Source organism: Anopheles bellator, chromosome 2 (assembly GCF_943735745.2).
Source record: "Anopheles bellator chromosome 2, idAnoBellAS_SP24_06.2, whole genome shotgun sequence".
Lineage (NCBI taxonomy): Eukaryota > Metazoa > Arthropoda > Insecta > Diptera > Culicidae > Anopheles > Anopheles bellator.
In genome coordinates this window covers 76,555,787-76,581,989 of record NC_071286.1, presented here as the reverse complement: position 1 = coordinate 76,581,989, position 26,203 = coordinate 76,555,787, and the positions used below count along the sequence as shown (strand labels likewise).

The 26,203-nt window shown below is 50.3% G+C and overlaps 1 protein-coding gene across 1 annotated transcript; it reads right to left on the bottom strand.

Annotated features, from left to right (window-relative positions):
- Positions 1-325: 325 nt before the first annotated feature.
- LOC131212410 (potassium voltage-gated channel protein Shaw-like) lies at positions 326-17,118 on the bottom strand. Its single transcript, XM_058206268.1, has 12 exons — positions 17,024-17,118; positions 15,224-15,373; positions 14,402-14,534; positions 13,646-13,825; positions 12,712-12,843; positions 12,364-12,462; positions 8,980-9,276; positions 6,057-6,266; positions 1,476-1,647; positions 1,222-1,317; positions 908-1,015; positions 326-815 (listed from the first exon to the last, which is right to left on the bottom strand). Exons 1-12 carry the CDS (start codon positions 17,065-17,067, stop codon positions 691-693), a joined length of 1,746 nt encoding a protein of 581 aa, XP_058062251.1. The 5' UTR covers positions 17,068-17,118; the 3' UTR covers positions 326-690.
- Between the last annotated feature and the right edge of the window lie 9,085 nt (positions 17,119-26,203).

The following is a 26,203-nucleotide window of genomic DNA, read 5'->3' as shown; positions in this document are numbered from 1 at the left end:
GTAACACAGAAACGGGTCTGCCTGTATGTCTATTCCTATACGCTTAGCTTACCTTAGTGAAGATGGTACGTTGTCCTCTTCGGTCGGTCAACTTTGGCAACATTCAAACACTTATTCAGTTTGGGCATCAGTTTCAGCTCGATGCTAGTTTCACGGTTAGTTGGTTAGTTTAGATTTATGCCAAAAATAATGTCCCGATCCCTAACGCCATGCGGCCTGCACTCGGAGTAATCTTGCATCCTCGGCCTCGGATCGTTATTTGTAGAAAAAGGTTGAGCACATGTAACTCCAATTGAACAACTACCGCTTCTAGCTAAACCTACTCTCGTAACCGATCGCTCATTGAACCATTGGACCGGTGGCCAACGACTGCACCACCGGGGGAACCTGTCTCTGTCTCTCTCTTTGTAGGCCTTTCAAACTTCTGGCAACGTTTTTGTATGACAAAAACATCCTTCATCTAGCATCTTTCTACAGCACCGTCTCTTTAGCATCTTGCAACCTTTGCTTCCTACGACTTGGCCCAAACTCCACCAAAGTTCCAACTTCATTTGCCACTTGAATTTCATTTGCATTTGGTTAATTGTCGGACCCCTGGGTGCTGGGTTTTCTCGAAGGCGCCTTGGGCTGGCCAAAACTTTCAAATTTTAAATTTTCCTATAGCAAACACGCGCTTCAATATCTCACGGCTCAGGACTCCTCGTCGTCCCCGGGGGTGTTGTTACCCGACGCGACGCTCGGGTCGGCGCACTGCAGCGTAACTTTCGGCTCCGGCAGGACCATCTCTTCCGGTTTGGACTCTCGCCGCTCTGCCACTGCCGAAGGAAGGGGAAAGGATATCAGTCGCGTCGATGGTGGAGCATTTTGCGCGCGCAAAAATGGCAAATCCACCGTAAGCGGCGCTTACCCAGCGGAACGAGCAATTTCGGCTGTAATGGCAGCAATAAATCTACATTTCCGGTCGTCGGTTGCCGCGGCTGCAGCGAGCTTAGCTGAGGGACGTTGATGAAATCACCTAGAAGAAGAAGAAGAGCAAGAAGCAGTGCGAGCGGTCCAACGAATTGGACAAATCGGTCGCCACCGGTCGTGATGTATGGATTATTATTAGACTTTATCCGGCAACCTACGGACGTTCGGGGGTTTGAAGTCAACGAACGGATGTCGAACACCAAAACGGGCGCCCGATTGAAATTGAATTGAAGAAAACGATAATAACATTACCTTGCTGCAGGGCGGCCGGTGGCTTGAGGACGGCCAGACCCGGCACGGACGGTCCTTGCAGCGTGAGTCCTATCACATTCACGCCATTCACGTGACCTGCGGGCGAGTATGTATGAGTGTGGGGAATACGCTCACGGAAAAGCTCCCGAGCTGTGGGTGTCCTTCGCGTGCGAAAGCTCACCGAAAGCTCCACCCACAAGCGACAGAGCTTTGCGCCGCTGCGATTCCAAGCGAAAGCACCGCCAAAAGCTTACCAATTTTCGCTCCACCGAAAGCATCCTTGAAGATGGCCGGATGGGTCGCCGGTTGGGTGTGTTGGTGTTTCATCGCGTTCACCCGCCGGTTGGCGACGCCGACATCGCGCTTCCGGCGCGGCTGCTCCACCGGCAGGACACGGCGGCGCTTCTTCGGCAGCTTCGAGCGGGCCTGTCGAATTTTTTAGGTTTGGGAGAAAAATAGGACGAAATTTTAGCGCCAAAGCCAAACCCCTCCTCAGCCCAGCTGTCACCGTCTGTGGGCGTGTGGCGGAAAACTAAGAAGCTAACGGAGCGCTCCGGAAACAGCACCCAAAAAGAAAAGGGTGGCAAAAATAATCGCCCGATAACAATGTCTCTGTTTATTTTGCATATTCTTCCGGCGTCTTCCACGTGCCACGGTGGCGACGATGTCTTCGGTACTTTCATCGGGAAACAATTTACGACCCACTCCGGGGCGTAGGGGGCGCGCATAAGTGAGCTCCGGATGGTTCGGTTGGGGTGGTTTTTCTTTTTTCGGTGAAGCCAACCGAAATGATAAGCTACACCCTGTGGTGTGTAAATTTGCGTTACATTGCGTTACGAGAATTTATCTGATCAGCAAAAGGGCAAAAGGTATCGCATTCGTTCCGGGGGTGGCCAACCTTTTAAACACCGTATGATCGGTTGATACGGATGCACACCCGTATGCTAATTTCTGTTGGTGTTCTGTTTTGTAACGGAATAAAAATGAACACGCGCCCTGCAATGGAAAACCAACGCAACACGGATCGTTATCTACGTGACCGAGGGAGGCGTTTGTGTTGAGTAAGAATGATCCTGCTCTAAGAATTGGAATCCTATCCTATAACCTTTTTCACCTAATAATGAATTAGGTACCAAATGATATGTAAATATTAAACATGGAGATTTAAGCACACATTGTGTTAGCGTTGTGGCCATCCTTAGGATTAAAGCTGCATAACTCCAAACGAAGTATCATAAATTGAATTTAATTTGCAATGAAAAGAAAAGCATAAAACGATCACATTTCGGCACCAAACACCGAACCCATCGCTTTCGGTGACGGTGAAGTCCGACAGTGTGTCGCGTGGCACTTTGGGAACCTCATTACAAAGTGTTTTGTTAAAATTGTAAAAAGTTTGACGTGGCCCCCGAAGTGGCCGGTGAAAAAAGGACTAGCTCCACCGTAACGGTTCGGGCTTCCTCATCTTCGCCCAGCATCGTACATTGTTTATCTCGATCGCTCCATCGACCAGGCCAGGGAATCCCTGTTGCCGGCCCTCGGTTCCGGCATCGTCGTCGAAATGGAGCCAATTTGAAAAACTGCCAGAGCCGATAAAAATTTAAATGAGAAAATTATGTAAATCAATCCAAACACATACACCGGGTTGCAGTTGCCCGGCAAACAAAAGGCAGCGTATCCGCTGATCCGCTTTCAACCCGATCCGGGGTTGTCCGAAAATGGCGCCCGTTGTTACATCACGGGTCCACGTTACGAAAGCATCCCACGGAAGACACTTTCCCGGGCCAGAACACTTCAAGTACGGCCTTTCTTTAGCGTTCGCCATCCGATCACGTTTAGATCCTTCCTGGCGTGAGTCTGCCCGGTCTGGCCGGTCTCCTTGGTGACGCCCACGAGTCGCGTTTGCTTTGAAGGAGTGCCTCCAAGTGCCAAGTGTACCGCGAGGCTACCAACGTGCCAACAGGTAAATGAACGTCCACGAGCCTTGCGGGCATTAGAACAAATGAAGCGCAATGAAGCACAGCGAGGCGCCCACAGGGTGTCCCCACGAAGCCGCTACCGTCAATAGTCAACAGCATCAGCCTGGTGGAAGTGTGCTTTCGAGCGACACTTGGCCGACTTTTTCCCGTTCATTGGACGTCGCGGATGCGTACCATCAAAGGGCTGCACCGTCAGGCCCGGACGATGACGCTGATGGGTTGGTGATGATTTTATGCTAATGTCCTTGTAAAGCAGCAGCCAGCGCATTCGGGCTCGGTTACATTTCAGGTCTCCCCATCACGGCTTTGGCGTCCACCCGCTCTCAACGAGTCCTGCAGTGAACGTGCAACTGTCAGTTGGGCCTTTTGTTGGATCCACTATCGTCAACTCTCCGTCGACGGCGGGTACGGACGGACGTCACTGTACCGTTTTCAGTGGGCGGCAGGAGTGTACTGCCCTCCATCCTCGCGTTGCCGAGTTCTGTGCAAAAGCGGGAAGTTTGAACAATCCTTGGGCCTAAATGGGCTGTCAAATGCAGTTAATTAAGACCACGAGCCTGGCGGCCCGTGACGCTATCTCCGGGCGATGGCATTTGTTTTGGTGATGGTGTTTATATTTCGTTCCGTTTCGCTAGCCCTCGGGCTCCCGGGCGAGGGGAGATAATTGAAACATTTCAAAGTGTTTATTCATTAAAAAATGACAATATTTTTAAAACCAAATCGTTTTTCGGTCAAAAACAGCTGTTCGAGGTGGAACGATAAAGGTCGTACATTTTGGCCGTCCGCACAAAGGTCACCTTCTTCGTTATGCACAGTAAAAAAAAGAGCGGATCATTTATCATACTCACACGACAGACAGACCACCGTGTGGGAGCCCCCCGTTCTCGGGATTCGTCCAGTGCATAAATCATTCCGCGACTGTGGCAAGATGAAGCATTAATCTACCAATTAGGGTCAAGATTAAGACAAACTTGGGCCTCGGCCACGGAGCCAAAATGACCGACCGAGTATCGCAATTTTGACCGAATTCGTGAACATCTATCTAACGAACCGTCGCGAATCCGTAAATCAGAGTGCAGATGAAAGTCTTTCTCCCGCAAGCGTCCCGAGGAACGGAATGATATTTTTCACGGCACTTAATTTATGATGCGCATCAATCTTCCACGAAAGTGGGAAAATAAGTATAAAAAATCGAGAACAGGGTCGAGGACGAGCCCCCGGACGCGAATCCATGAATGCACCGGCCCCGGCCCGTCAGCGCGATGCCAATGGATTCGAATGATGATGTTCCGGCAGACGGTACCATCGGTTGGCCATCGTTTACATCGAACAGCTTTAAATCTATCGACGATTTCTTACGACCATCTGCGAGCCGCTTCATCAACGTATGCCGCTTTTTATGGCCTCAGCCTTTAACGAACGCCACCACACCGCACGCTTCACCATCCGTCGCTGGGGAAGGGTTTCCGGTTGAGTGAAAGTTCACCCGAGCACTTTGTCCGATTTCCCGAGTGAACTGAGCCGTGGGGCCGCCCTAGTCCTAGCAGCAAAAAATCAAATTCCAGAATCCGGTTCCGGGAAGCGTCCTTCTTGCAGCGCGCAGGATTGGAGTTCTGCACGAAACTTATCGCTATGCAGAATTTCTTCTGCCACTTACTGGCCAAACTTACTCCCTCTCGCTCTGAGGTTCGTGGGGCAGGTGCGGAGCCCCCGCCAGGTCTTCGGGTTCCGCCCGGTGAACTTTGGGCCATCGGGAAAACACTGATAGTTTGACAAATTCCGCTCCGGCTTCGACCGAATGTTGGAAAGGATTCGGAGTCGTTAATCATCGCAGCGCAAGAGAGTGGTCAAGTCGTGGGTTGGCAGTGAGCCGGCCAACTTTTCAGCCAGGAACATCACCCCCTTCGAACGTGGATCGCCATCGGATTTTAATTCAGAAACCGAAACGCCAGAACCAGAGCGCCCGGTGCCCTGCGTCATAATTCTAGGCCTTTGGCAAACGCGGGACAAACTTTCCACTTGTTCCTGGCCACCGCTCCAAGGAGCGTGCTGTGGTGAACGTTGCGGTTGCGGTTGCGGAGCATGTTTTGGGTGGGTGGCAACTTTCCCAGCACGGCAACGGAACATAAATCGTGCCTAACAAGCACAATCCTGTCGTCGGCGTAGGATGTGAAAACTTTCGCGGCCTGATGGGAACATGATGGCTGGTGTTACAGGTTACAACTATGCGCCGAGAGAGGGCGGGTGCGAGCCGTAAAGATGGAACTCGACAGTAAACTCTAGCGCCCCAAGTATCGTCAAGCTTTCGATTCGGCGCCGGATGAAGTCGCGAAACCATTCGTTACGGGTGATTGATGGGTTTGTGTAATGTTTCGAGTTCTTTGGGCAGGATAACGAATAACGGGAGGGAACGGGGTTGATGGCTTCATCTCCGAAGAGTTTGCCTCACAAAATGGACTCTCTATGCGCGGGGCAACATCGTGGGGGCCCCGTTTCCGGCACATTCCGTGCGAAATGAGCGATTCATCAACAGTGTGCATGATCGAATCTCGCGCGCACGATCGCAGCTGATGAAGATCCGGGCGGTGCATTCTTGCCGAGGTCAAAAAAGTTTGTGGAGAGCATCACGGGCTGAGATGGTGGTTGTGGTGGGTCGTAAATCTCAATCCGACCCACCTAGCACCGTGGCATTCAATCAATCTTCGTTTCTTCATTCGAGGAACTCGGAACGCAAATCGTACGAGGCCGATTCAAAGGTTTCACGGGCGTCGGCATTTTCGAAACAGAACCGATAACAAAAAAAACACTAATAGAGACACGATAACTTCTTTCGATTTGATGACTCCCGAAACATACCTGCGTGTGCGAGTAGAACATGGAGAAGTTGCTGACGATGACCGGAACCGGGAGGGCGATCGTGAGCACGCCGGCCAGGGCGCACAGTGCGCCGACGAACATGCCGACGTATGTTTTCGGTGCCATGTCCCCGTACCCGACGGTGGTCATCGTGACGATGGCCCACCAGAGGCCGAGTGGGATGCTCTTGAACTGGTTGTCCGGATTATCCTGAAACGACGCCGCAAGGCACAACGCAAACGATGTAGAACCGGCTCATTGAGATGCAAATTAAAATCCGACTACAAACTAAGACCCTGGTTTAACTAAAACGAGAATCAGCTATCAGCCGCTACATTCATAATCGCACGTAATGTTGGATTACATGTCCGTCCGTTGCACGTACTTTAGTAGCAGGATCTTTTCGTGTTTGTCTTCCCTCTTTTCGGAACCGTATTCGGAAATGACAAACACAGCTGCAGCTTCGCTAATGGGCGAACGGTTTCAATAAATATCCTGAAATCGCTGTTATTTTTAATCCTCTCTTTACCGTTAAATGTGATAAAACAACAATTCACTCTCTCGGCACCAGCCCTGGATTGTTGGTCCTCGGCCCCTCGGTGACCCAAAATCTTGCCCCGTAATGGCCGTAAATGATTTTTATCCAACCGTATCATTATCCGGCTTTCCGATTTAATCTTTAATTACGCTTTCCACTGGCCCCCCGGACTGGACGATGGCCAGCCAGCCAGCCAGCCTTGTTGGGTGTTTGTGTTTGAACTTCCGTCGAAACAAAACATCGCTCGGTGGATTATTCCGGGTGCGGTCACGGGAATGAAAACGGCAGCCCGCCCGGCAAGGTGGAAGTTTGGCCACCATTTTCTTCAATCTTCCCAGCCCGCCCGGTGAAAATTTGAAATCAACTTCACGGGGCGGACTCCCACCGTCCACCGTGTGTTCGGTTGTCGGTTAAGCGGATGACACAAAATTCAAATTAATTTACCCTAATCAACGTAACGCTGAACGCCACATCTGCGGTGGTGACCGTCCGGGTGGGAGACCGAACGAGATTTAGATCACTTTTCCCGGTCCCCCCCGTCCGGATGGCGGATTTTTCCGGACAGATAATTATTTGAAGACACTCCAGGGGGCCGTCCCTGGGGCCCGGACGTCAGCGAACTCTCCTGGCTACGTGGCGGCGTGTTACGTGCCGACGCTTGTAGTTCCGCTTCACATACACGGGTTGCCATGGGGACGGTAGCAGAGATCCTGACGGAAACCCACCCAGCACTAGTCGCGCAGCGCAACGGACAGACAATGCTTAACCGGCCATATTTTCGTCCAACCGTGAATCGTAACGAAACCCGTGAGCTGGCGAGAAAGGACTTTATCGGTGTTACATCAGTTCGCGTTTCGCCTCCCAGCGGTCGTTAGTGGTCGGATTGAAGCGAAATGTTTGCTTTTTTCAATAAAAAAAAATCCCCTTTTGCCAGGCCAACACAAATTGCGTCACACGAAGATTTCTGGCGCACTGTAGTTATGGTAACGCCGCTGCCAAGAGAAATAAAACTAAAACAATATGTATCATAACCCCCGCGGGAATGGGTCGAGCATTTCACCCGAAGACAAAGCGCGCCGCCGTAACGAAAGGATGGATCACTCTACTTGATGGTGCTGATGGTGATGAAGATGATGATGGCGACATGAACCGGATCAAGTGCGGTGGCACTGCAGATATTGTAGCAATCAAAGTAAGCGCCCGGACCGTAAGTTTGCCTTCGTTTGCTGCGTCAATTTTGAACGAGAGCATACGGTGGCAACATTCGTTCAAAGCGATTTGAAGGAAAAGTCCTCCATGCGACCCTTATATTGCTCATTTAGGTGCACTAAAATTCGGTGCCCTGAAAATAAATAACTTTTGCTTTAGCATTAAAACGCTCCAATTAGGTGTAAGGTCATTGAGATGATAGAGTTATGATAGCCGGCGACGGCGACTTCTGAGAAGGATAAAACTGATTACAAGACGAAATTGGGAATCTTAATTAAGCGACTTCTCGAGACGCCGAAACAATAGTGGCTCCTTTACGGATAATCCGCAATATGGCACTAACATTAGCAAAGCTTGTTAACACTTTCGTTTAGCCGTAAGCCCGACGGCCGATTAAAGCCCGTGTAATGCCCGTTAATTAGCCACTCAAGGGTGCCGGTTTAATTTTCCAATATTCGACGCAAAATGAAACCGATTCCAGGAATCGTTATCCTCGCCTTCCACAACGAGCCTGCTCGTGTTTGCGTGGCTTTAAGTACTCCAATCGAGAGCCATTCAAAGTGCTGTCAAGATCGAGAACACTTAGCGAAACTGTCAAAGACCATCACCCTGAGCCGATGGTATCGGCAGCGTCATCGATTAGCTGGACTGGAGCGTCATCGATTAGCGTCGAGGTCAACTCTGCTTACACCCCAAAAAGGGGAAGCGTTGCCGAGGCGTCGGTGTAGACTCAACAGGTTTGCGACACTTCCGTTGGCCGTTCTTCATCGCAATGGCACCGTCTCAAGGGTCTACTGCTCTGTTGGGTCTGGCTTCGATTTTGTCCTAACGTCGGTAACCGACACAGACAGAAGGTGTGATGCGTAAGACATGATCTGCTGAACATTTTATTGACTTTGCAATCGGCGTACCAAGAAAGAAGATATGGCAGACGAGCTGCTTTCGTTCGAAACATAAAAACTCGCTTCCTCGAAAGGGTGATTGGTTGTACCGTGGTCTTTGCAAATCACCGACTCCGCGATATTGGTACGCCACGTGACACCGGCCGGGCAACCGATGCTCGGTCGGGTTTATCATAACACTGCCACCGGCGACACATAATATGGTAAATAACTCGTCCTTCGCCGACGCCGGTCGGATCCGCAACATATTAGCCAGTGCACGACGGCAACATACCTGCAGCTTCTCGGCGTAGTACACCAGGCTGGCGAAGACGACGATGCCGAGGACGAGGAAAAACACCAGCAGCGTTAGCTCGCGGGCGGACGCCTTGAAGGTGTGTATCAGGATGCGCAGGCCGGGCGAGTGGCGCGTCAGCTTGAACAGCCGCAGGATACGCACGATCGAGAACGCCTCCAGGAGGCCCGTCTGCTCGCCCATCCGCTGGCAGACGTCGGTGTAGAAGCTGAGCGTGGCCGCCAGGTCGATGATGTTGACGGGCGACCGTATGAACTCCACGATGTTCGGTGACACCTGCGGGTCAAATCGAGACGTGTTGGGTTAGTGTTTCCCACACAACTACGGCGCTAACTATGGCCCCCGCCATCAATTAGTTTAAAGCTTTAAAACAGATCCCACGTTGATTCCTAAATCAACGATTCGATGATTGATTATTTTTCTAATTATGTTCCATCAGCATAGCGTAACGATCGAATGAAGCCGAAGGGCATCGTTCAAACATAACCACAACACTAATGGGGACCGCCGATAAATAATCGAATCGAATAGATTCCAACCGCAAACATTGAATTAAAACTGCACTCCACGCGATTAGGGTGCTGGCCGACGGTTCAAAATTTAAATTCGAAATTAATTGCCATTATTTGGCTTTCAATTGTCAACCACAAGTCCCAGAGCCCACACACATCCTGTAGTGTTGGGTTGGGTCCGCCCAGCAACCGGAATCGTACGCTCATGAATGTTTGATTTATTTTATAGCCCCACGTTGTGGAGGCCCCGGTGTGGACCCATAAATCCCCGCTTGATCAGACCCCGAGTTGGGGTCGGAGCGACAGGATTGGGTTGAAAAATCGACACATCCCATCGTTCGGTGCCAAGTTGGGTGCCAGGGAAAGTGATACTCGGATGTGCCATAAATAAGACACATCACTGCCACCGCCCTCCCGGAGAACGGATCTTCATCGGTCACGTCCGACTTATTAATCCCGCCCCACCAGGGTTGAGCTCGGACGTGAGTCTGCCGAAGGGCCCGTCGAAGATCGATGGCAAAATTAAGTTCGCCGGCCAAAAGTGAGGCGCCAAAGTTAGCACGGCGGGAATGCAAACAACAGCCCATAAACCCGGTCCATACGTTACATGCTCGCGCGACCTCCCAGGGTCCATATTTCATAAGTTGACACCGCCCACCCAGCGTGGCCCTGCTCGTCTGGACGGCCGACTTATGGTCCTGGCTGCCTGGCACCGGAACCCGGAACGAATGCCTTCAACCTGCAGCCAACGGCGTAAATGATATTTATTTAAATTTATTGCGTTTTTCGCTCCACGACACGCTGGCCACCCCATGCCGGCTCCGCCCCCCACGCCCTCCTTCTACCCGGCCACATTTCATAACGCATTTTTCTCCGACCGACCGACCGACCGACCGAACCACACCGGGGAAGCTCTAGTTTATTTGCCTCCAAGCGGGCGGGCTTCTGGTGATATCGTAAAATTAATGCCCACTAAGAGACCGAGTTCTCCGAGGTGCCGAGGTGTCGGGGCTTTCTTGCTGACGTTTGGTTTGCGTAAGGAACTCGGGCACCGCTCTTCACGGGGAAATTGCCGGAGCGTTCGTGGCCGTAAACCGAATGGCTCACCGTGGACCAAATTACTTCGAAACGAGCGTGGCACGCCAAACGTCACCTCCGGCACCAGATGCTAATGTCGGTCCGCGTGGGGGGGACGCCACGTTACCGCGATGGCCAGGGTTACGGCGATTACGTGTATTTAATTTGGTCCTCCCGGCCCGGGTCCAAGTCAGAGAAGGTGTTGTGAACCACCGCCCATCATTCGACCGCCCCAAATGACGGTACTCGAGCGCTTGACCTCCCTTTTAACCGGAGCGAAGGAATTACCAAGGATCTGGCCCAGACCTGGAGAAAGGAAGTTATTCGGGCGGGGCTTGGAGTTAACCCTTGCGCAAACACACATCTCTGTCTGGTGGTGAGAAATGTTTCTGATTACGCTCACGACCCAAGACCAGCTCGGGTCGTTTCGTGGGTGTTAAATGGACCCATTACGCCTCGTTTGACACTAAGCTCTACTCGGTCGGTCGGTCTATCCCAAATAGTTTAGTCAAGAGGAGCGTCAAAATTCAGGACTCGCCTGACTGGCTCTAGGCACCACTTAAAAAATCACACAGCCCATTAATCATACCCCAACGGACGGAGCAGGACTGTCTCATTTGTGGTCTCCTTACAGAGGTTTGAATTTCAACGGGTTTTGTGGTGAGTCAAAGATGAGAGCGAGTTGATTGATGGTGAAACACTTAAGCCATGATGATTGTCTCGTCGACATTTGTAGGGCTTGCCGCTGCTCTTGTACTGCTTCATCGCAACACTCCGAGACGTTCAATCATTAATTTAATTTATTGTGCCGCCCTCGGGGCAAAAAGGAGCAATGAAAGCAGAGCCATGTTTTTTTTCCTGACCCATTTGTACCGAGCAAAGAGGTTCGGTGTTACGCAGCATTTTTGCGCTCATGTTTATTCTGTGAGCGAGCGAAGGAGTTGGAACTAGCTCATCAAGTTTCGAGGACGAAGCGGAGCACTTTACACGACCGAACTCGCTTCCTTGTTCTAGATCCAGCCCCACTTCATCTTATCATCGTGCAACGCGTAACCAAACAGATGTAGTAATGAAAAGAAAACATTCACGAGTCGAGAGCGCAAATCTCTGTACGATGGCACCGACTGCAGCTGAGGAGGTAAGGGTTTAAAATTTGAAATGAGTCGGCACCCGGTCGTCAGCAGATCCATCTCCCCGGGATGGCCGGGACCGGGTCTAATGGAGCGTTCCAGAAACACCCGCTGCTTGTCCTGATGGATGCCGATGTTTATCTTATCAAATGAAGCCTTACACTCGGCAGCAGCACACTCGACGCCGGTGCCTGCCTGAACCTGACACTTGGCATGTTGGCAGAGCGTCAAGGAAGCCTAGCATCAAGTCTCGGTGCCAGGACTGCAAAAAGGACATATCGCCGCCGAAAGCCCCGGAGCTGCTGAATTCGAATCGAACTTGTGTGGGGCTTCACTTGGCGACTTACGAAAACGGCTTCCGAGACGGGGAGAGAAGCAAATCGGTAGCCCTTTCTTCGGAGAACGGAGAAACACGATCTCTTAATCGAATTCCACAACGCTCGGTGGGCTAACGGTTCGGAAAATTGAACCACTCATCCAGGGCCAGGAGGAAGAAGCCTGGGCCAGGGTACATTGGTCCGGCAGGAGCGCAGGTGTTCGATCCCTGTTCGATTGCCCGCCACAAACCACAAACAGGCATAATTCCGGTAGGACACCCGGCAAAGCCAACAGGCCGCCCACCCGAGGTGACCAAAGGGACTCACCACAAGCCGGACGGTCAGCTCGATGATGAACCACACGTTGCAGACGAGCTCGACGTAGAAGAAGGCCTCGTGCGGTTGGCCGTACGTCTCCTGCCAGTTCTCGACGATGCTGGCCCCCTTGCCGGAGTTCATCCGATAGGCGCTCGATACGATGCGTCCGGTTCGCTGGGTAGTCGTTTCCGGTCTCGGATGGCGCGTCGAAGGGGCTGGTGGCCCGTTGCTGCTGGTGCTGGTGGTGGTGGTGGTGCTGGAAGATGTTGGTGGCGGTGGCGGCGCTGGTGGCGGTGATGGTGAAGCAGCCGGCGCCCCAAGAAACAGTTCATCGAGCGAGGAGTCGTTCGAGATGACCGGACCCGGCCCGGTGCCGTTGGTCGTTAGGTTGAGAATGGCCGGAATTTCCACCCGCAGACCCGGATGCGTTTTTAGGCAGAAGGATATCACAGAAATGCAGATGAAGAACACCGATATTCCGGCCACAATCTGCAGGAAGAGAGAAAGAAGTCTTCGGCGCATTAGTCTCGGGTTCGCTGGCTCGCTCTTAATTTTTGGGCCCATTCCAAGCCCAGTTGCATTTTGCCGCCCCTCGAGTTCGCTCGTATGCAAATTATGTTGGAGGCCATGCCGCAGGGCTGCAAAACTCCAGGGCATTCGCATTCCTGGAACATACATTTTCCACCCGACATGATGCGTGCTGCCGGTGATGATTGAGTTGAGAATAACTTACCGAAAGACGCACGCTTCACAGTGGCATCAATTAAGTCCAATGATTTGGCGCTAACCAATTCTGCTCCGCTAGCTCCGTGGGCCATTAGTTGTCTGATGATCGCGATGCTTCCTTTGAAGTGTGTCCCGTGGCAGTCGCGTAATTTATTTTGCTTCACAACCCAGCCAATGGCGTTCTTACGTTCGCTCCTTTGTCCTTTTCATGTCGCTGTACAAATTAGTCGGGCCAATCAATTAGGTACAGACTGGCGATGTTCGTTCCACGCTGAAGGCAACGCCTCGTTCGGTGTGCATCTTCTGCTCAGAGGACGCGGAGTGCATCGCATAAAATCATGGCCGGAACATTGATCGTCGCACAAGATCGTCCTCCGTTCGATCCTGGACCCTGATGCTATTTTTCCAGCCAATTTCCCGTACGGTTGATTGTCCGCGGGCGATTCCCAGTTATTTCATGAATAAATTAGGCGTCTAAATATACCGCTCACCACAAAGCCCAGCACAGCAGTCGCCGGATCCTGGTTCTTGGAGAAAAATCTGTACCACGCGCTAACTCACTCACCTTGGCGCCGGTGGAACTGGACGGCTCGTCGAACAAGGCCCAGATCTTGGGCTTGGTCCGCTGCCAGCAAGTGAGCTCGCCGTTCAGCAGTGCCTCCTCGAAGCCGAACAGCCGCGCTATCGCCTCCTCCGACGGCTGCTCGTCATCCAGCTCCAGCTTGTCCAGTATCGCCAGCGTGCTCTGCGGGTGCGGGGCGGAAGAATGCACGAAACCCGGGGTGAGTTCGTCGGAATCGAATGCATACCAATCATGCCGAACGGCGCTGATGGCGATATGCATTGAAGAGATATGCTAATTTCGGGCGCCATTCGCGGCCGCACCCAACCCCGGGGTTGCAAGGGGAAGATTATCTTGGGATAACTGGGACACGGTCTTCATTAAATTTCGCTGACAGCGAATTGGACCGAGCCGACCCCGGCAGTCGGTCTACGAATCTCCATCCAATCAAATTTGTAACACTCCGGGTGAGTCTTCTTTATGCGTGGTATGAAATAGCAATAAATGAAGAGGGTCTAAGCTTCGTATTTCTGGGAAAAAGTTAATCTATCTTGGGTTGCATATTCGTTTCCCGCTTAATGCTGTGCCTTAATACTGCAAAATTATTATACAAATTTCCAAATGAACTCCAACTTCAATCCGAAAAGTCTAATTCCTAGTTGCCCATCTGCAAGAAGCAATCCCGTAATGCACGTCACCCAAAACAGATTACGATTGCTGCTCCCGGTCCAGGCGCATGGCAGCCGCTACCGTACTCACCTGGGTGTCCCGATGGACGCTGTAAGTTGACCAGCAGCACGGCTCGACCTGGTTCGAGTCGAGGCCCCAGAATTCCAGCTCCTCTTCAAACAGCGGCCCACAGACGTCGGTCGGATAGTGAAGCTTCCCTGTACTGTGGAGGGGAATCAGTAGAACATTCAGAAAACAACCGCACCAAGATTAAACCAAATTTGCTGCGAACCGCCTGCGACCGGAGCATGAACACCGCACGATTCCATCAGCGCACGCTTCCCAAATTTTGCAACAATAACTGTGGTGCGGCTCAGCCCAGAGGAAAAAAAGGCACAAAATTATGGACAAACTTTGCGCCACATTGCCAAGGGTCGGCACGCAAACAAAGCCATCACTTACGGGGTGGTAACGATCGAACTAGTTTTCTTTAATGGCCCAATTCGCGGGCCAGATAAAAAAGACCACTCCTGTCTATCGCCATTATGTGGCACTTCCGTCTGGAGCGCGGTTCGTCGCCAGTTCCCGCAATGCTGGCCCTATTTGGTCCTTTTCTCGCGCACGGCTTATGCTTTTATTGGCGCGAATCTTCGGCGTTATCTTCGGGCTGTTGTTTGCTGCTGCTGCTGCTGCTGGAAAGGCCTTCTTTATTGTGCTCGTCCGCCATTGTGGGGTGGAAAAGTTGCGCACCAAAGTTTGTGGAACATTGTTAAAGAAATGGCGAACTACAGCACTTGCTCGTGGTATGGAGGATGTTGTTGTAGGCGAAGTGCCTGGCGGGCCGATAAACGCCCAGATTGAGGCTCCGACTCTCCCGGTCCCTGTAATCAAATCCATCTCCATCGTCCTTACCGATAATAGTTGAGCACTTGGGCAAACACCCCCGGGTGACGGTCGAAGAAGTACTCGTTCAGCACCGGGTCGTAGTTGGCCAGGGCCTCCGTCAGCCGCGAGAGCCGGGTGGCCGGAATCTTCTTCAGTGTCGCCTTGTACGTCTCATACCTGTGGATAGCCGGAACGAGAGTTTGTAAGGAGTCGCAAATCGGAAAACTAGCGCCCCGGGACGCTTGCTGTTGGAACTACCTGACGCCCGCGCCAATCGACAATAAACACGGGCCCCGGGCGAAGAAGAGGTATAATGTAAAGATCATTACATATTCATAGTTCAAATTAGTGGAGCCCGCTTGATGAGGCAAGCAAAAGCGACGGCGCACACGCCGTCCAACCCTTCCCGAGTTCTCGGAACATTGGAGGCTACAGAAACGTGTGTGAGAATTGGTAATGAGAAGGAAACTTTACTCGCCCGTATACGTGCCGGTGTTGCCAGTTTCAAAATTTCTTGAGCGAACACATTGCCCACCTTAATGGATCAGTATTTTGCTTTCCTTTTTTCATGGCTTCAGAATGTTTTGGACACTTCGTTGCAAGGACCACAACCTTCGAATGCAAGAACAGCCACTAGTCATAGCTTTACAGCCGATCGTCTGCTACCAACATCGCACAAACTTCTTAAATATTTTACAAAAACTAGTGTCATCGTATCACGAAAATTAACCACGGCTGTCGCTGTCGTAATGGATTGACAGAGTGGTTTCGTTTTTCATCCACGACGTGTCTAAAGGTCCTGTGAGAGTCTCTGGGCTGCGGTGAACGGGTGGTTTCATCCAGGAGCCAAGGCCGAGAGCAAGTGAAAGTCTTTTCAGCTTCTCACAGCCATTATAGTCATCAGTGTCCTGACATCGTCGCGGTCGTCGAACATGCTCCACGGAACATACTTCAAGCTCCCGGTTCTGCCATTTTGACCGTGGTGTCTACGCCGGAAACATAAACGGAAGTTTCGTTCATTCAACGTTCCCCACGCTGCCTGGCATCTAGGGCTATTTATTAAGTACAAACAACTATCTCAAAAACGCCTCACAAACGGGCTGAAGAAGATGTTGGATGAGTGTCGCAAAAAAGACTGAACGAAAACTTTCGCGTGAAAAACTTTGCCAGGTTACGGCGAATTTCGTCGGCCTCAACCGTTCCTGCGGCATACTCTCGGCGAGGTTATTGGATTTAATTATCCAGGAAGGGCACACGTTCTCCGGAGAGTACTGTTGTCAGAGTTTTTTTTCCAGACAGAAGGACATAAAAAGAGCTGCCCAAGTTCCACCACAGTAAGTCCTCGGGTATTTAAAATAAGTTTCTTCGTTAGGCCAAGAAAACAGCGACACGGCCGGCTTCGGAACTTGTACATAAAATTTCCTCATTACTGCCATTAGCCACCGGGACGGTAGAGTCTGTCAGAACCGGTTGTGGCTGGTGCGCAGGTGTGTGGTTTGATGAAACTATCTTTCGTCTCCACGGTCGGTGGAAGACAGATTGTCCTTTGCGTGTTGTTGATCTTTTCCAACTAGGTTGTTGACTAGCGTTTGAAGAGTAAATTTGTTGTTGTGACGATGATGATGTGCGCAACTTCGCTGACGAAAGCAGGTGATGTATTGGGAAACTTTAGTACGAAGCGCTCCCGGTGTAGCCCAACGGTTTCTCTGAACCCTGCGAGGACAGCCTAAGAAAGTCATTTTGAACTTCCCTTTGTTCGCGGTTCGTGTCAATCTTGGGCGCCAGCGGTTGTTCCTGTTGTTTTTTTCAACAAACAACGGGTCTTACCTAATGCCTCCAACGTTGAGTATGATGCGGTTTTCGCCGTCCATATTTGTCGGATGATTGCAACTGGCTGCGGCTTACTTAGATCATCTTCATCGCTCATGACAGCTCATTAGTGGAGGGTAAAGCTGAAAGTGGAGACGCTCAGTGAAATAGTTTGCGTTCGGGACCGTCTCGAGGTCTTTCGAGCGATGTTTACCGGGATTATTCTGTTTTGCGAAAAAACGCATCTTTTCCCGAAACTTGAAGTGTTACGGTGTTAACATTAACCCCCCATCGTCGCCGTCGTCGAATGGTGTGTTGTGTCAATTTATCATCTCATGCACACCGAACGCTTCGTGTGTTCGCACAGTTCACTTTGATGACAGCTTCTTGGGGCGAAGCGAACAATATTTCAATTCCTCTACAAGTGCAATTGCAGTCACGTTCGCAGCATGGCTTCGGTGCCGGGGCCATCCCCGTCCAGTGCCACTGAGTGCGATGATTTATGGATTATTATTTATTCGTGAACTTCTGTAGTAGCCCTCTGGGGCTCGTACTGTCCTAGAACGGCATCCGTTGCGGACGGTAGCATTTTTCGCGCTCCTTTCATCACTTCACTTCGTTTTGGGGACGACGATTTGCTGTTTTGGGTTCTTACTCAGACTACGCGACTATCGGAGTGCCGAGTGGCCGCATGATGGACGACACCGTTGGGTTAGCAATTTCGGAACCGGAACTGTACACAACATTCGGCCGCTGTCGTGCCTGGAAAGAGAAAGCAAAGCGTGCACTTCTGAGAAATGAGAATCAGGAACCGAAATGTCTGTGAATTATTTCAGCAAAGCTCCTGCAAAGGAAACAAGCAGGTTCAGGTTCTAGATATTGATTTCTAATCCCCTCGTAGCTGTTGCCGTAGTAACTTCCTGTCACACTCATCGATGCTATTGCCGTGTCGAATTAATTTTATTGTCCTACGGTGCGTTAAAACCACCAGTGGTCCTGGCAACCATGTGGGAACATCGAACGATGGTTTTTGCAAAGTGGCTAACTAGACTAATAAGCCAGCAAGGTTAACCATCACCACGGTCAACGGGTCGCTGTGCAGATAATCGTAATCAGTCTGGAAACGGGACCGCAGGCAACTACCACAACTTTGTCACCTGCAACCGCGCAACCATCGATCATGCGCTCCGCGTTCCCCCGGGCCAGGCGATTGAAAGCGAACCGTATGCAGTCCGGGGTTTACGATCATGCTCTGGGCGTGCCCTGGGATCACGATAAGCGGATTAATTACGCCGGAGCTCGTTAAACGCTGGGGTCCTCCCGAGTCCGCCGGGCGTGCCATAAAATCCGGGAACGATCCCCCTGATTGAATCGCAGTTAAATCATCCAATCAAACAAGTTTTACGCGCGACTTGCCGCGAAACGTTTCATTAAGCACACGAGCGCCCGGAACGAGCCCCGGTTCGTTTGCTCTTTTTCATGGCGCTTGTATCATCGTTGAAATACTTGGGAGAATATTTGGGATTAAGGAACAAGCCAGCCGATGGCCATGTGTGGATAGCCATCGCTCGTCCTGTTGCACGGCTCCATTAGAAAAGGATTACGCGAAAAAAAACAAAAACAATTCAAATCCTTTTCCATCAACATCACGGACAGCGGTTTATTTTTCATTCTGGAACAGGGAACAGTTTCCGAGGGAAGCAGCTGTTGAGCTGACAGGGCGTGCTGATAAAGCAGGTTTTGTGATCCTGTCTTTACGCTCAAATTCACACGTGCTAAATTTTATCCATCCGTTTGGTGAGTACAGGGATTTAAGGATCATCACGGGTAGTCATTGACGCCAGTGGTTATGCAAGTTCTGACAATTTTGGTCAAATGGAGGGTAAGTTATCGAAACATCTTGTATCACTAATTGGTCCAATGGCATCACGGCGTTACTGCATCGAGGAAACGGTCCATGGGAACCCCGGTTCGAAATTACCGTTTGCATCGACTACTAATTACATTGACACCAGTCGCTGCTCTGTCTTGATCATAAAAAATTGTTTAAATTCAAATAAAACCAAACGAGGTGGTAGACCGCGCCAACCAAAGACAATGGCTGCCAAACCCAGATGCGAATCGCACGGATCGAATCGGCAGAATCAGATTTTACTCCGCGACAAGCTCAAATCGAACGAATATCTTCGGAAATATCTTGTTCACTCGACTCCACGGTAAACCGCAAAAATTCGGACCGTTTTCCGATGGCAAGAGAGCAAGAAAAAGGGCGAAAGGAACTTTTTTTAGACCGTGGCATGTAAAACGGGTTGATTGTGAAGGCGATAGATAGAAACCAAGAGCAAAACCTAGAACCAGTGGCACCAATGTAAAAAGGACCTTCACGCGGCAAAAAACAGCATCCAGAGCCTGCGGGGTCGAACAAGCAAGCAGCTGTGACGTACAGAGAATGGGTGGCAACCACGCAAACCCGATGGCCCAGTACGAGGCGGACACACCTTGCGGTCACCGTCGACAAACGGAAATACAGTAAAAACAAAGTGCGCGCTCCACTTTTCCTGCAGAGAGCGCACAAAATGGAGACATTTGCAAGCGATTGTTTATTTATTCATTTATTTATTAGATTCTTAAGCACACGTGGCCGGTGCCAGTAACGTTTGCAGTGTCGAACGAGATATGCTTCACCATCGTCGTTGCTCGATTCTGCCTCGAACGTGGAACCGCTGGTGGGCTAGAAAAATTTCATTCGCTCCGGTTGTCATTTTTTTACGATCAAAAATGCAAAATGAAACATTCGTTACGTTCACTCACTGTTCAAAGGTGGTGGCCGAAGAGAGGGCGCTATTTTTCTAAAATTAAAGCAATTCAGTTTGCTCATTTTATGGCAAACATTAAAAAAAACTGTGTGGCTAGGTGGCACGCCGTTACAGCGCAGTAAAACAGCGACCACCGATACCTAAAACCCCGACGAACGAGTGCGAAAGTGCAAGAAAGATTAATGTCCTACAAAAATGGTTGTACCCATCAAGAGGCGGACTAATCAGGACCGCGTAAAAAAGGGTCACTCGCCGAAAAAGATGAAGAGTGTAAAATGGTGACAAACAAGCAGCGTTGTGACAGAGCATTACGGTTTCTATGTTATACCCATTTACGGGCGCATTAAAACTCGCCTGGACAAAAATCCTTACGGCCCCATGAACTCGAGCCCCAAATCCTCGGAGAGCTTCGGCGACACAAATGCGGTGCTTTATATGATTATTCTATGTGTGTTTGTGTTACGTATCACAAATCGTTCATCTGCTTTGGTCCTACAAAGGGCGACTTGCTTTCAATAAGAACCTTTTTTAGTTTAATTATAAATGGCACACAAAACGTGTGTTGAATTAGTTTCACTATTATAATAATGTTGTGGCTTTTGCTAACCTGCACAACATGCGGTTGAGTCCCTTAAATCGTAGTTCGGCATTGCTGCCAACAACGCTTCATCGCGTCTTCGTCCCGAAAACAAGCCAAACGGTGGTAATTTACCGAACGTACCTGCGCGACACATGTCCCACAGCAATCGGTGTCGCAATAAAAAGAAATCCCGATCACCCCGCCTGAGTACCGTCAGCGGACCAGACACCGGGTCTAGAGGTAGGTTCAAAGGGTAGAGTACCGGTACAGCATTCCTTTCAAGTGCCAAATGTGACAGCTTTTGTGTCACGCTTGAGGCCCGATCCTCATCAATGCCAGATGCTGACGCCAACGTTTTGGCCCCCGGGGCACCCGATGATGATCCTTCGCCCCAGCGAAAGGATATTCCACGACCGGAGCCGGTACCCGGGGTGTTTGGGGGCATAAATAAAATCTCAACAATGCACACATTAAAGTCCGTCCGGGTCCGGACGGTCCACATTGTTGCATCGGCATACATGCATGGCACATCCTGGTGGTCCTTGAGCGACGCGGTAGCCGGTGATTGGCGGACCGACGAAAACGATCACAAGGACCGTCGGATTGAAGGACCCACATAAAAGCGGCGAAGTACGGCCAACATTCCACTGACACATTCCGCACGGAACACGTCCTCGTCCTCGTTGGAGGTGAGAAATCGTCCGCAATGTTCCGGCTTTGCGGCGTAAACGAAGCACGGGAGTCGTTTTGGAACCGGTAAGGTAACAGAGCACACAAAAGTCAAATAGGAAATAATCACTGCCTATCTCGAATCTGCCTCCAACTCCTGCGTCCGGCCCTGCTACGTCCGTCCCGTCGATGGTCTTCTCGTTCGCAGCGTTTCTCTCTTAAGCTGCGTCGGATGAAAACAGGTGCTATTAAAGCTTCCAGTCACGTGAGACACCGTTCGTGGGTATTATGTTGCGCCGGTGCTCATCCTCTGCATCCTCTGCTGTTTTCGGTGAGCAAACACTACCGCCCCGGCCGAGATCAAGGACGAACCCGAAACGGTGGCGTGGTGTTCAAATTTAGCACACACTAAGTGAAAAACTAGAGTCATTCTCGCCCATTTCCATCGGGCGCCCTCCGAACCATACGTGCGCCCAGATGTATGTGCGAATATTCGATGGTGTGTTTGCGTGCAGTGCCGGGTCCGGTAGCCGGTTCCAGAATCTACCACCTGCGCAACGGGCGCAGAGTTGACCAGAAGTTATGGGGCTTTCCATATGCAGCGGACCAAGAGTTATGCCTCTCGTTCGCCGCCCTGCTCCATATTCGAGCAGAATAAATAAAATTCATCCCCGTGACCTAGAACCGAGCTCGGACCCGGCGGTCGGTCGGCGATGAAAAATTTGAATAATAATTTAAATTTGTTTTCCCTTTGCCGCTTGTGTTTGTTCGCTAAGCTCTAAAGGGAACACGGTACATGCCGAGAAGAAAGGCTCCGTGTCCCGGTGGAGCAGCAGGTGGAAGTCCCTTCAAAGGGCCAGGAAGAGGACCAGCACCTATCGCTTTGCCCGTGCAGATTAGGGGGAGGATTTTGGATAAACTTTTTGCATCAGCTCCGCTGCGGGAGGCTTAACGTTCACGTAAATCACTTACAGGCCTCGGAATAATTGTGGTACGTGAGTCGCCGATGTCGTGCCATAAAATTGAACACCAGTCGTAGCGTATGGGGTTTTTTAACATCTCCTCGCACCAGTCCCAAAATTTCGCAATAAAAAGAAACACTCCAGAGAAGCGTTCTGCTGCCGAGCGCCCGATTTTCAATCAAATTTCGATGTCTCTTGACGATTGGAAATTTTACGACCGTCTTATAACTTTCGAAGGGAGCGCGGATTCGACCGATCAGGTTTGATGTCAGAGCCCTTCCACGAACGTCAAACTATTTCAGAATTGTTGATAGCCACATCCTTCCAGTAACTGAGATTATACCGCGTCGAGGACGTTTAGTGACTCACTCGAAATTGGCCTACATGAAACGATAAATTTTCGCGTCTATAGAATTTTAGCTTAAAGAATGTTCAAGAATGTATGTAGTCCATGCCGCAAACCCAAGAAGCCGCGTTTTTACCTTCTGGATTATGGACCTTCTGAAAACCTTTTAAAGAATGTTACGGAGGATGGTTCTTCGATAATACTTTAAAAAGGTGCCTAATTAATTTAACTTTGCCCTTCGCGAAGCCGTAAATCTTCATGAATCTTCACATGAAACCAGCTTGCGTTCGCTCTAGCGCCGGCACCAGCCGGAGTAAGTTAGAAGCTGGTCTGTTTTGGCCGATAAACTTGATCGTAACAATTAAAACTCAAAAGAATTAGAGTGTTATTGTAATGGGATGTTGTAAAGTGGCCTCGTTTGCTCATCAACACGCGTGATGGAAAAGAACGGCGAAACAAAGTAACACGGCATGATGCCACGGAGGAAGCGGAAAAGTCCGCAACGCGGCTCTGCCGCTCTTCATAAGCATAACGACCGGCTGAGGGGGGGGGGAGAGCATCGTAAAGCGTGCAGCATCGCAAATGAAGGTCACGCCAAGGTACTCATAAAATATCAATTACGACCCTCGTATGGGCAATTTTTCCCCGTTCGCGAGCAGAAACTTTCTACCGGAGTTCAGCGGGCGAATCTTTAGAGGACGGTTTTCGTATGGTCGATCGATTTGGTGCTGCTCCTGCGGCCGCCACTGTTCGCAAAAGGTCTAGCGAAGCAAACCATGGCGATGGCCCACGGATAGAACCTCTTCCGAACGCCGAACGCCGTGACTCATGTACGCATAATTTAATTTAAATCGGTACCATCGCCACCAAGCACCGTTGGAAAATGTTGCCAAGGAGACCGAGGCGACGGGCAGGGTACGCAACCTTGGCGCTTGGTTTGCGGCTCTGCGGTACGCAGAAAAAGAAGAAACACGTTTCTTATTCACGCGTCCCGGGGTTGTCGGTTTCGCACACATACATACGATTAGCTCACGCAGCGTACAACGTGGTGGCAATGAAACGAGGACCTTCACGTCCTGTGTCAGTGGTGCGCGAGATAAGCTTTTGTAGCGCCGCCAAAAATAGCGTGTCGTTTTGCAATAAAATTTTCCAACGTCACTCCACGTAGCCCATTGGCCGTAGCCGAGGGGCCGCTGCGTTCGGCGATATGAGTAAACGTTTCACTTAGAACCCTCCAAAATTTTCTAGTCCTCACACGTAGATCATTTTGTCACTCATGCCAAGGACGAAAGCTCGTGTAGAACGGAAGCCTGCAGGGCCCCCGGCGAGAGATTCGTTCCATTGTCGAGCCATGATTGGCAGGTCCTGTAACGTGCTTCGTCGGAATGGCTTAATCAATAATGGTCGGTCGTTGTGCAAAGTTAGGAACTCTTTTCGAAAGATTGTGCTGCAGTTTTTGAAACGAAATAACTTTTGCAGCTTCTAAGCATAGTTTTTTTTTCTAACTGTCTGTTATTGTACAGAGCGCCTGAATGCAAAGACAAACTTAACAGATAATGAGCTCCGTATCAGCGTACCGAGTGGTGCCACTTTTACCGGGTCGTTGCATCACCCAACATGGCGGTTGATTATGCTGTCAAGTTTGTGTACCGAGTGCCGCACAGCCAAGACACCCGGTGATAAAGATAAATTACCTGGCTGCAGCTCTTGACGCACCGTTTGATCTACCTTCTCCCGGGACTGAAACTAGCAGGGCAACGTCTTGTTGCCCCAGAAATGAAGTCATTGGCACACCGATCGCCTCCATCGAGCAAGGCGATTATTAGCAGGCACCTCCAGCGGATGTAAAGGGGCCACAATAATTAATCAATTATTTCCATTATATTCCAGACCAACCCCTTGACGAGTACGAGAGCCACTTGAAAGTGGCTCTTCACTTCACTAGGTACGCTAGGTCGCTAGGTTGTGTAAAGCAGAAAGTTGTTCGCAGGAATGGAATTCACCGAATTTATGATCAAGTGCCGGCACCCGGTTGAAGCGAACTAAATTTAGTAAATCGATAAAGATAACGAAATGATCGGCCCCGGAAAGCTTCTGGCCGGCATCCGGTGTGGTCCCTGACTGCGACAGTATCCGGTCGCCTTTCAGCAAGAACTCCATAACTCGCGCCGCGGCCGAACGGATGGACCCCAGCCGCCAGGAGCGTGCACTGTCGGAGCGGACACAATTCAGCGTATATCAACAAGTTTATTGCTTTCCGAAGCATGCAAACACATAGAGGGCTACAGGGCCGGGGGGCCATATCCGATGATAATGGTATCGGTAGCGGCAGCAACGCAGCCGGCGACAGTGACCGGAGCCGGTTATGTTGTACGTTCCTTCCGTTTCGCCGATTCGACATCGATCGAATACTTCCGGTTGGAATTTTGTCAACTTGCAAGTTGCACATTCTGCGAGAAGCGGGGCCCCAAAAAAATGGCCAAACCTGCGTTCCAAAAATCGATGCTTCCGTTGATGGGTTTTACGAACCTTCCGGTTGAAGTTTTGCCCGTAACGTACCGGAAGGGGTTACGGGCCGGCCAGATTGACACCGGGCGACGGCGAGTGAACTGGTGGATGAAGCGGATAATAAAAATCTCACACAAAAATGTGTGCATTCCGGAACCGAGTGGGCGAGATTTGCATAAAGGCTTACGCTCCATTCATAAATCGAGACCAGCGTGGGCCGGTTGCATTGCAGAGCGCCCAACTCTAGAGGTCAGCATCCTTGAACATTGTCGTGTTGTCGATGTTAGTTCTGCATGTTACGGTCATTATGTTTCTTGAATGGAGCGCGCACAATAATGAAAAGACCATATTCTGAGGGCCATTCGAATTGAATTGAATTTTTTAATAAAATGCGCATCATTTCTATTCGACGCAATGGCTTCGAAAACCACTCCGAATTCGAATAGAGTTAAATGAAAGGTTGGTTAATTTTCTACCGTTGACTGTAAAACACTTCACTATCGGCGTTTTCAAAGCAGCTGTGCAGCATCACCAGCCACTTAAACCGATAAACCTATCGATTGCATCACTTTCGACATTGCCAATGGTACGGTGTTCGTAAAAGTTCGTAAACTGTAGAGCAAAACTAATTTTCCACCATCCGCATCATCGGTAGGACCTCGCGCAGCAAAGCCAAACGTTGCCCAATACGCTGACGCTGGAAGATTGCTGATCCTGTCCAGAAAGTCGACCACCAGGAACCACTTACACCACACTAACCAAGGAGTTCTTCTTCGCTTAGCAGAATGCTCATTGGACAGACCAAATGAGAAATGAGAAACGAGAAATTGAAAGACTCTGCTAAAGCTGCTACGCTTAAAATACGGTGGAAAATATGAGGCCAAAACGGACAGCAACGAGCTTTGAAATCGATGCCAATTCTTCGTTTGCATCCACTTCCGCGGTCAGTGGTGTTTCTCATTTTACCTCTCCTTTTCATTTCATTTTACAGTTCGGTCAACTTTTGATTTCGGCTCAACGACTAGCAAAGGTTAACCACAAATGAGAAGCGCAGTGAAAAATTGCTCTTTCCACTACCGAGCCTGATTTTCGGGACTCTCATTTTACTTCGAATCTGTTGCCGTTCATCAACGTTCCAATTTTGCGGTTTGTTGGCAAATTGAAAACATTTTTCTCTTGCGCTCTCTTGTGTACTGCCGTGAAGCAATATATTTCATGGCCGAGAATCGATATGCTGTAGCATTAAAAAATATCCAATGCCCCTAAAGATTCATACGCCAATAACGAAATGATAAACGATGAAAATGGTGCCAAATT

Coding starts and splice junctions, on each gene's coding strand:
- LOC131212410 (XM_058206268.1), bottom strand. CDS start 17,067: ATGGACGGCGAAAACCGCATCATACTCAACGTTGGAGGCATTAG. Junction 12,844..13,645: donor CCAGTTCCACCGGCGCCAAG/GTGAGTGAGTTA, acceptor CTCTTCCTGCAG/ATTGTGGCCGGAATATCGGT. Junction 816..907: donor GAAATTGCTCGTTCCGCTGG/GTAAGCGCCGCT, acceptor TTCCTTCGGCAG/TGGCAGAGCGGCGAGAGTCC.